Source organism: Amaranthus tricolor, chromosome 1, assembly GCF_026212465.1.
Source record: "Amaranthus tricolor cultivar Red isolate AtriRed21 chromosome 1, ASM2621246v1, whole genome shotgun sequence".
Lineage (NCBI taxonomy): Eukaryota > Viridiplantae > Streptophyta > Magnoliopsida > Caryophyllales > Amaranthaceae > Amaranthus > Amaranthus tricolor.
In genome coordinates this window covers 38,596,174-38,606,588 of record NC_080047.1, presented here as the reverse complement: position 1 = coordinate 38,606,588, position 10,415 = coordinate 38,596,174, and the positions used below count along the sequence as shown (strand labels likewise).

Here is a 10,415-nt window from a genome sequence, read left to right as displayed (position 1 = left end):
ATGCCAGCAAATAATTGAGAAAATATCAAATGTACATACTTTATAAACTAAGAAGATACCATTTCAAAACCATATGACAATGAAAACAAGGACTTATATAATTTATAAAATTACTTATCATCTTTAATATTCATTAGTATGAGATAAATTATAACTTAGATGAAAGCCATAAAAGTGAAATTGAGTTTTGGGATTAAATTTTGAAAGGTAAAATGCAAGTTTAATATGCATTCGATATAGCCATTAAACCTAAATGGATAAGATTTATAGTTTATTTAATGAAAGAAAAAAAAGTATTAAAATTAAAGTAAAAAAATAATAAGAATTAAAAAAGTGTCCTCCCAGATGTGAGCTATAAAGAAGGAAGCCAGACACGTAGAGTAGACATAAGTGAGGTGTCAGTAGTACATAGCCTTGAATTTGGAACCCTGGCTAAGCGAAGGCCACAACCTCAAGCTGATGCTCATCTTATCATACACCGACTCTCTTCAATATTCTTTATATGCATTACAAATACCAATTCATTGTCTTGCTTAGCTTTGGTTATCCATTATCTTGCTAATTTCTTGTACTTTCAAAAACTAATCAAGTAATTCTGCTCTTTATTTGCAATACACAAACAAAAAGAGTAATTAAATTTGAAGATCAAGAATATAAAGAGTGTATATTGTTGAAGGAAAAAGATATATAATAATGGCAACGGTGGGAAGAAATGTAGCAGGTCCATTGCTATTTCTGAACTTGATAATGTATATCATTCTCATTGGTTTTTCTAGTTGGTGTCTCAATAAGTATATCAACTTCTCTACTCGTCACCCTGGTATTCTATTTCTTCTCTGTCTTTTCCTTCTATTTGTTAGAGTATATAACATATCTTGGGGCCTCAATCATCAGCTTAAGCTTTTGGTTGAGTTGGTTCCTTGACATGGTATCAGAGCCAACGTGAGAAGTCACGGGTTCGAATCTCAACCACCCCTCATTTGAAGTGGAATATTCAGCGCCTATGCGCATCCACACTTCTAGCCCAATGGGGTCTTGTGTGAGGGGGCGTGTTATGGTATATAACATATCCTGGGGCCTCAACCATCAGCTTAAGCTTTTGGTTGAGTTGGTTCTTTGACACTATTATTTCTAAATTCTCAAATTAAACGGTCCATTATTTTTATTAGGCTGATTTAATGATATTTTAATTTTAAAGTCTTTACTCTTAATTTAAAGAGCTAAATAAGAAAAATAACTAAGGTTTGTTCAAAATGAGCTTTTTTCATGTTCACTTCTGGATATATTAAGTGACTAATTTAACCAGAAGTTTTAGTTGATGGTTTAGTGTGTTTCATATTTCAGCCTAGCCTTTAATTAAAGTTTTTCAAATCTAAACTCATTTTAACTCTTTGTCATGCTGTGATAATGATATAATGTGTCTAAGATCCCCCAATCGATTAGCAAAATCAAGGGGAATAAAATTATGAATTTATGATCTTATTATAAGAATGATTAGATGGTGTAATATAATATACAGGATTGGGAGGGAATGGGGCAACTCCATTCTTCTTAATAATATCACTGTTAGCGGGTGTGATTGGAGTGGTCTCAAAGTTGGCTGGAGCAAATCATATAAGAGCATGGAGAAGTGACAGTTTAGCTGCTGCTGGTTCTTCTTCTCTTGTTGCCTGGGCCCTCACCGCTCTTGCCATGGGGTAGTACTATTTTTTACTTTTATTTCTTTTTCTTCTTGTCAATGTCACCATTTTAACTATAAATCTTCATATCTGCAATGGTTATTATGTGCATGAATTTTAGCTTTTTTTCCTATTAATTTTGTTTTTCGGTCTTAAGATGTAAAATAAAAGTTTTTTTTTTTCTTATTTTCCTACAGTAATATCAAACTTTTAATTAACCATTAATCAGGTGTTTTTCTATATTATCTCTAATATCCTAAAAATAGGAGATTATATTATAAAATAAATTTATAAATTTGTTAATAAACTAAAGTTTGATATTATTCGAGGAGAAAATAGGTATTATTTATTTTTAAATAAAAGGTTATATTATTATAGGGAAATTAATGAAAGTTCGTATTGTTTATTAAAATTTTGTGGCTCATCGATCTTTCTCGTCCGTTCAAAAGTCGATCTTTTTGGTTTCATCTATAATTAATTTGTACAAGCTTAAATCAAAATTAAAATGATTTTTATGTTTTTTACCAATAAAAAGTGGAGTCCAAGTACATTATTTAACATAAAATGTAAAAATTAAATTCAGGTTAGCATGCAAGGAGATCAACATAGGAGGATGGAGAGGATGGAGGCTGAGAGTTGTAGAAGCATTCGTAATAATCCTGACGTTCTTTGAGCTGTTTTATGTCCTTGCTTTACATGCTGGTCTCTTTAGCAGTAGATATGGCCCTGGTTATCGAGAGCACGAGTATGGCATGCCAGTTTCTGGCACCACTGCTGATCCCAAGGGAACTACTACTAGGGTTTAATTTTATTATCTACTTTAATCAAATAAATTAGTAAATTATGTTTTATTAGGCAAAAAAAATTATCATTTTCTTGTATCTGCCAAAGATAAAGATAAGGATAAGGATAAGGATAAGGATAAAGATAAGGATGATATGTGTAAGGAATATTTGGTGTGTTTAAGATCTTCTACTTAATTACTTTGTATTTCTTGAAAGACATGTTCATGTTTAGTTTTTATTGGTGAATTACTGAATTTACATCGCTTTTAACAAACTAAAGAATTTATAGTCACTAGATCATACCGAGAGCACTCTCGGTACAAATAAAAAAGAAAAAAAAGTTTCATGGAAAAAAGTTTCTTTACCACTCTTATTTTATATATATATATATATTTTATCCTATCTCATTTTTTATTTTTATCCCAAAATATTAATAAGACAAAAAAAATTTTTAAATATTATTAAGATAAAATACCAATACAACAAAAAAAATTAAAAATAATAAGAAATTAAAATTAATAGGGTAAACATTAAACTACTTGAATAGTAATTTTATAAAATTAGAATAAGAGAATTTTTAAAGTGTATTAAGAAATAGAAAAATGGGTGTATTTAATGAGAATTTTTAAAATTTTTTTTATGAATGTTGTATATTTTTATTTTTTTTAGTCATCAAAATTTCATAAATTCAGGCTTAAAAATAGGAAAATGGTGGGGCCCACTGGAGGAAATCCCAAAAACTTCCTCTCATTAGTTATTTTCAGAAACATTTGAGTATTTTATGGGATGTATTTTCACCCAAAAAAAATTCTCACCATTGAAATAGCTCTGAATGACGTATTTGATTTAATTTGGTTAGCGTAATGAGCACATATATTAGTATTTACATGTATATAAGTTGAATGGTGTCAGTTGACAATATTAAGGTGCAATTTCTTAACGTGCATCGGATAACATGCAACATGTAAAACATAAAAAAAATTACCCTCTTTTTAATAAGAGAAAAAAATTTTCATACATAATTTAATAATTTGTATTTTTTTATAGTTGTAATTTTTATTTAATCTCGAATAATTTAAACTATTAGATTAACATGAAGAATGTTATGTGAAATTTATGTTATGATTTTAGTAGGTAAATTCAAAAAAATACAAAATTAAAATGAAATAACAAAATAAAAAAAAAAATTTCAAAATCTCCCCTCTTTCCACCATTAGCTTCTCTCCCTTCCTAACAATCTCGAAGATGAGTGGTGGCGCGACACAATTACTGGTGGTCAATGTTGAGAGGTTGTGTTGTTAGACAAGGAAGAGACTCAATTTAAGAGGAGGGGGTCGTGGCAGTAGGGCAGAAGTTTGGGGTTTTCTTTTTAGTTTTTTAATTTTTTAATTTTTTATTTTTCTGATTTTATTTTAATTTAACTTTTTTACAAAAATTACATGTTACAATAGGTTATCAATCATTATCATGTATACTTATATCCATTAAAGTTTGAATTATTCATGATAAATCAATAATTTAAAAAATCAATTATATATTGGATTATTCTAAATAATTTTTCAATTATAAATAAATACGAGTAAGATAACTCAATTCATATAAAAAGGATAGGTAGCTACATTTACTAGGGATTTTAAATTGGAAAAATTGTCGAAAATAATCCCACTTTTTGACGTTTTGCTGTGAATAACCTCTACTTTTAATATTTATAAATAATTCAACCTTTTGACCTTTGTTGCTCACAATACCCCAAATTACAATAATAATTAGCTACTGCAGGTCAGGAACTGTGAATTTAATTTCTTCAAAAAATCAACCTCCTTCTACCTAGCAATATTCAATTAAATCCTTCTACTCCCTCTACTCCCTTCACATGCATTATGAACCTCTCCCAATTACTTTTTCCCCCTTAAAAAATTTGCAATCAGAATCTTACAATTACAAATGTTCATCAAATCATAATCTGAAATTTAATACATGTATACAATAAAGTATAGATAAATACTTTAGGCCATTTTGGACATGAATATAACCTTTCTCCGGCACAAAAACCCTTCTTTGCCATTGTCAATTTTGCAATAAATTCATGATCACTTTTCGCCCTAGTATTCAAATTTGAACCTCTATTGTATGTTGAAGAAAAATGAGAATTTATTTTTGCAAAAAAATAAAGAGAAAAGAAAACAAAATTAAAGGGTGAAATAAAATTTTCTCTCTCTTAATTTTAGGGTTAAAGATGGAGAAATAGGGTAAAAAGAAAGAAAATGATGGCAGAAATATAAGAAGGAAGAAGAGAAGATTGCAAACAGCTATTTGATTTGCAGTAGTCGGTAATTTTCTGATTGAGGGTGCTGTGAGCAACAAAGGTGAAAAGGTTGGATTATTCATGATCATAAATAATGGAAAGTAAAAGTTATTTACAGCAAAACATCAAAAGGTGAAATTATTTTGAACAATTTTTCCTTTCAAATTCCTATAATTACATTATATTTGTCAAACAAGAAAACATTCAAAATACCAAAAATAAATAAATAAAAAGATAAATAAATATTATATTTTATAGGAATTTAAAATTGTCCTAGTACTAGTATAAGTGTAATTAGAGGTCTTTATTTGAGTAATCGAATTAGATATTTTTAGTTGATCTATTTTGCCTTCATTTTAAATTTTACATAATTATAAATACATTTTAAAAGTTAAATCAAATTAAATTCAATTACAACATCCAATAAATATCTCATGAGATTGGGTCAAAGTTCAAACAAAGACTTCTTTCTAACTAAAGATTCTCTATCATTCCTTTGGCTTAGCTTCATCTCATATTTTATGTGTTAGTCTCTTCGTTTCTGTTCCACTCATTTAAAAATTAGTAACCTTCTTCTTTTGTCTCACGATCAATCATTATTTTTTCAATTGTTTTTTGGGTTTTGTGATCTGCTTTTCGTCTTTAGGTCTTCAACTTCAACCTATTTCAATTATTATATCAGGTGGACCTCTTCTTTTTCTTTGTTCTAATTACACCTACTTTTACTCACTGCAATTCTTGTTTGGCGTCTTATTAATTAATTTTATTATGCTCATTGCTTTTCTTTAGATCATTGCCATTTATGAAGCAAATTTTCCCAACTGATTTATTTACTGCTTTACAATTAAGCTAATTTATGATGGGTTAATAGCAAATTTATTGATAAATTCATGTAGCCGCTGAAATTCAGATATTTTTTTTTAAATATGCATGAGAGATAGGTGAAAATCGAACCCGAAAATGCCAGAAAAGATTTAAAATAGTCAATTGGAAGTCGGAATGATTGTTTTGGGAAATATCGAATACTTATTTGGAAGAGTCAATGATTTGGAGGGTGGAGAAGGGTAGAACTGATACTATATGTGAATATGCTGATAACCCTTTTGTGGTTTGGATTTGATATTTTCCTCTCTATAATTATTGTTTAATATTATGATGGACAAGTTGATTTATTTGTTGTATATTCAATTCATCACTTATTTTCCATACTTTAATTTTTATGTTCTGAAATATTTTAAACTGATTGTGACATGTTACGTGAGAAAGTGTTATTTTTAACTACAAGTATAATAGAAGTTGTGTCATGGGATGACACAATGTTAATGAGAATAGTGGGTGAATTGAGAACAGTGGGTGAATCATGAATGTATATTTTAGTGGGATATTGGGAGTAGTGTCATATCCTTTAGTAGAACAATAGGTTTTATTGTAGAAAAAAGAAATGAAGTAACTTGTAAGTTGGGTGAGGTATTGTAGGGTGGGGCCATATCCAAAATGAGAACGGGACAAATTTAGTAGGACATAATAGTGGGAGTATATGGGGCAAAATCAGAGGGATCGAGGGAGTAAATACTCCTAATTCATTCAAGTATTTCTTTGTTCTTTTAAAGTTGCTACATTGCGGCTAGTAAATTTTTTATAGAATAGTTGGGTTTTGTTTGGATTGTTGGGAAAATAGTACAAAAAAATTTGAATTGTTTGGATGATATCGAAGAAGAGAAGTTTTTGCAAGAGAATAAAAAAGTGGTGGAGGTTGTAGCAAAATCATTGCGACATCTGTACTTGAAAAATGTTTTAAATTGAGAGAAATCGAGAGAGTATAGTATAAAGTATTTGAATTTTGTTAGATGATTAAAGATATTTCCTACTGTGATTTGCACTTTATGTATTTGCAACTATTTTTTTCTTCCTAAAATGCATATTGTTATAAGGTGAAAAGGATAAGCTTTTGATCTGTTTGTGTAAACGTCTGTTCTTAATATGCTTGGATTCTATATTATCCGGACACGACACATGTTTTCGTCATACCCATCGACACGCGACAAGGGCATAGATAACAAGTCATTTGTCAAACCCGACTCCTGTGCAATTGCACAATGTTAAATAGTTATTTAGAAGTATAATTTTTTTCCTTATGTTCTGTTGAAGATTTGTGTATGATAATGGTAATATGCTGTGTGATAATGAATTGGATATGGTAGCCTTACTCTTGTAATGGAAAAAGAGTCATAACTGGAATATTAATTTGGTGTTTCGATATAAATATCGTTCTTTTGGATTACTGCTGCGAGTATTTCATGATGTTTGATATAAGATAACAGTTTAATGAAGTATTAGGTATGAGGTGAGGAGTTCGTCCTGGTGTATTCCCGTTAATCTAGGCCTTCTGAGTGTAAAAACAAGGGCGCATCGGGGTGACCACCAACCGGAAACCTAGATTCCCCATCGGCCATTACCATCGCATCTCAACACTAATGCAACCTCTATGACTCTATCACCCCCTTCCCCCCATGAAGCATCCAATCCACCAAAATGTTTGGAAGGAAAGAGAGGGGCATACCTTATAAGTAAACTCATAGATTATTGACTTCAATCATTAAAGATTGGCATCTAGTTATTTTATTGTCAATGTTGACCAGGGGCGGGTCCATTTTAGTTCAATGCTGTCAATTGACAGCATTTGACAAGTTATATCTCTAAATATGTTAATAAGTGTATTGGTTAAGTTGGTTAAAATATTAGAGTATGGCATCATTGTTTGAGGTTCAAGCCTTAATATGAACATTTTTAAAAAAACAATACTTAATATATTGACATCATTTGATTTTATTTTGGATCCGCCCCTGGTGTTGACCACCTAAATCACTTGGTTGTAGCCAATATAGAGGTCTGTAGTGCAAGGAGGTTGTTGAGAAGCAATGGTGGTGGGTGAAATTTGGAGGTTGAAAAAAGAGGGCAACATTAGTCACCCCTTTTAACCTTGCATACAAAAAGCTCGCGCTTTTTAAAACTAAGATAACAATTCTCTCTATGTGTTCTAGAAGATACTATTCTGAGCGTCCGTGTCATTTGTCACAGGAAAAATGTTTGGTGAACCTGTGAGTTCTGCAGAAGGAGAAATCAAAGTGAGCTTTGGTTATCAATGTAACGGAAAAAAATCCGTAAATGAGGATTCCGATGGATGTGAAATCATCCCTAAGGCCCGACTTAGAAGATCTAGTGGATCTTTCTCTTGTCTTTCTGGTGCTGCATTAAGTGCTAATACTACATTAGCAAACACCAATATCTGCAATGGCTTAATAGGCTCCGAGATATTGCCTAGTTGGGACTCGCCCAATTCATTTCACAGGATTTCATCCTCTCCACTTTTGTCTAAAATGGACTTCCTATCGTCTTCTCTCCAGAATACGTTATCAAACTTGAGTGTTAGTCCGTCTGCACTTGGTGAGTCATTGGATTGTGATTTTACGAGTCCTTCCACAACCGAAGGCCTACTAAATGCCATGGAAGTGCAAGTTGCTGGTGGAGCGGCTGGTGAAGACAGAGTTCAAGCGGTTTGCTCTGAAGAAGATGGATGGCTCTTTTGTGCCGTTTTTGATGGATTTAATGGAAGAGACGCGGCTGATTTCCTTGCCGGAACATTATATGATACGTTTTTGAGAAACTTCAATTTATTTAATTGGGATAATATGGGGGGTTTGGCTTCAGATGATATGTTCCATAATGGACTAGAAACGGGCAATGTTTCGTCTCCAAGAAAAAGTTTATTACGAATCGAAGATAGAGAGGATGTCAAGTTCGATGCGTTTAGTCACCAGACTTGCACTGAGATAGACACATCATCGGACTTTTTCAAGCAAGCGGTGCTAGAATGCCTCGAACGAGCCCTTATTCAAGCTGAGAGGGACTTCTTGTCCATGGTTGAGTGGGAAATGGAAGACCGCCCTGATCTTGTTTCTGTTGGATCTTGTGTTTTGGTTGCATTGCTTGTCGGGAAAGACTTGTATACGTTGAATTTAGGTGATAGCAGAGTAGTCGTTGCAACACAGAACGATGACAATAATGCTGGCGAAACTGACAGATTAAAAGCTATACAGCTTACTGATATTCACAATACTGATAACGAAGCGGAGAGATCTATGCTTCTTGCAACTCATGCCGATGATCCTGCTCCCATTACTGCAGGAAAAGTGAAAGGAAAGTTGAAGGTCACACGCGCCTTCGGTGTTGGATATTTGAAAAAGGTTCGTGTTTTTTACTTTTTAGTCAAGTAACTTTCTCGTTTAGATTGTGATCCTTGATTCATCTCCTGAATTCAGTGGCAGATTCAGGAAAAAAAATGATGTCAAAAAATAAATTTATAAAATACTCTTTTTGGGTTTTGAACTCTGATCACTCGTGTGCAAAACAAAATACTAACCAAGTCATTAGGGTATACATATACTACTTGATTTTATTTTGGATTTAGTGATGTCAAACGGACCATTAGCTCGCCCCGCCCCGCTATAAAATTAATGTGACCCGACCCAACCCGATCCGTTAAGAAATTGCCCCAGCCTGCTCCGCCCCGCCCCATTGAACACCTCTAATGACTATACACTAGATCCGACCATGAGTGAATTGGCTTCTCTGATGTTATTTTTGTGTGTGCAGAAAATATTGAATGATGCACTGATGGGAATTCTCAGAGTTCGTAATTTGATTAGTCCTCCTTATATCTCCACAACTCCGACTATTAATGTTCATAGAATCTCAAAATCGGATCGGTTTGTTGTACTTGGTAGCGATGGTTTATTCGACTTCTTTACAAACGAAGAGGTCGTTATACTGGTGCATTTGTTTATATCAAAACATCCTTCGGGTGATCCAGCGAAGTTTCTGCTAGAACAACTCGTCATTAGAGCTGCAGATTGTGCAGGTATGTTCTGCCTCGTAACTTTAAACGAGCATTTGGGCAATTGGGGAGTGGCGGGTTACAAAGAAACTTTCGTCGTCCTGTTATTTCTTCTTGTCTTTTCCTGATAGCTTTGTGCTAATTGCAGGATTCAGCATGGAAGAACTTATGAATATACCACCCGGAAGGAGGAGAAAATATCACGATGACGTGACTGTAATTGTGATTCTTCTTGGAAAAAATCAACGCACTTCAAAAGCATCGACATGTTTGTAAGTCTCGAATTCGAGTTTCTTCTTTCTATAATCTATGGAATCTGTAAATATAATCTTTCGTTGCCTACAAAACGTGCATCGTGTTTGAGAGGAGCGAAGATTCCTCCTAGTATTGAAGAATATTTGATCTAGGAGGCCTATAATGATATTAGAAAAACTCAGTTCATACAGCCATATCGTTGTAATTGTTTTCCGATGATGATGATAATGTCAATATGTAGATTAAAGGTTCACGTTTCATCTTCAGAGAGTGTTCATTCAGGTTATTGGTCGAGTTGAGTTTTGGGTATGAATATGATGTATATGAGTTAATTCACTAATACAATTTCTTTTTAATACTCGTTACTCGAACCTATTTGCCTGGTTCGAGTTGATTTGAGTCATTTTTGAGTAGGTTATATTTCGACCCGGATGAATACTTCTAGCCAGTAGTTTGTCATGTGTGCAGTTTTTTGGCCCAGATGGGATGTACTAATA

The 10,415-nt window shown here is 32.6% G+C and overlaps 2 protein-coding genes across 2 annotated transcripts; both read left to right on the top strand.

The window, feature by feature from the left end:
- The first annotated feature begins 327 nt into the window (after positions 1-327).
- On the top strand, positions 328-2,732 carry LOC130817551 (membrane protein PM19L). The gene is made up of 3 exons (XM_057683320.1): positions 328-820; positions 1,520-1,697; positions 2,263-2,732. Exons 1-3 carry the CDS (start codon positions 694-696, stop codon positions 2,483-2,485), a joined length of 528 nt encoding a protein of 175 aa, XP_057539303.1. The 5' UTR covers positions 328-693; the 3' UTR covers positions 2,486-2,732.
- Positions 2,733-5,259: 2,527 nt separating this feature from the next.
- Positions 5,260-10,204, top strand: LOC130817537 (probable protein phosphatase 2C 40). Its single transcript, XM_057683298.1, has 4 exons — positions 5,260-5,451; positions 7,848-9,013; positions 9,423-9,687; positions 9,812-10,204. The coding sequence occupies exons 2-4, from the start codon at positions 7,853-7,855 to the stop codon at positions 9,937-9,939; spliced, it is 1,554 nt and encodes a 517-aa protein (XP_057539281.1). The 5' UTR covers positions 5,260-5,451; positions 7,848-7,852; the 3' UTR covers positions 9,940-10,204.
- The last annotated feature ends 211 nt before the right edge of the window (positions 10,205-10,415 follow it).

Bases quoted from the DNA above. Each gene is read 5' to 3' on its own strand.
- LOC130817537 (XM_057683298.1), top strand. From the start codon at position 7,853: ATGTTTGGTGAACCTGTGAGTTCTGCAGAAGGAGAAATCAAAGTGAGC. The intron at 9,014-9,422 runs GTTCGTGTTTTT...TTGTGTGTGCAG, and splicing joins GTGTTGGATATTTGAAAAAG to AAAATATTGAATGATGCACT. The intron at 9,688-9,811 runs GTATGTTCTGCC...TGCTAATTGCAG, and splicing joins TAGAGCTGCAGATTGTGCAG to GATTCAGCATGGAAGAACTT.
- LOC130817551 (XM_057683320.1), top strand. From the start codon at position 694: ATGGCAACGGTGGGAAGAAATGTAGCAGGTCCATTGCTATTTCTGAAC. The intron at 821-1,519 runs GTATTCTATTTC...TATAATATACAG, and splicing joins CTTCTCTACTCGTCACCCTG to GATTGGGAGGGAATGGGGCA. The intron at 1,698-2,262 runs GTAGTACTATTT...AATTAAATTCAG, and splicing joins CTCACCGCTCTTGCCATGGG to GTTAGCATGCAAGGAGATCA.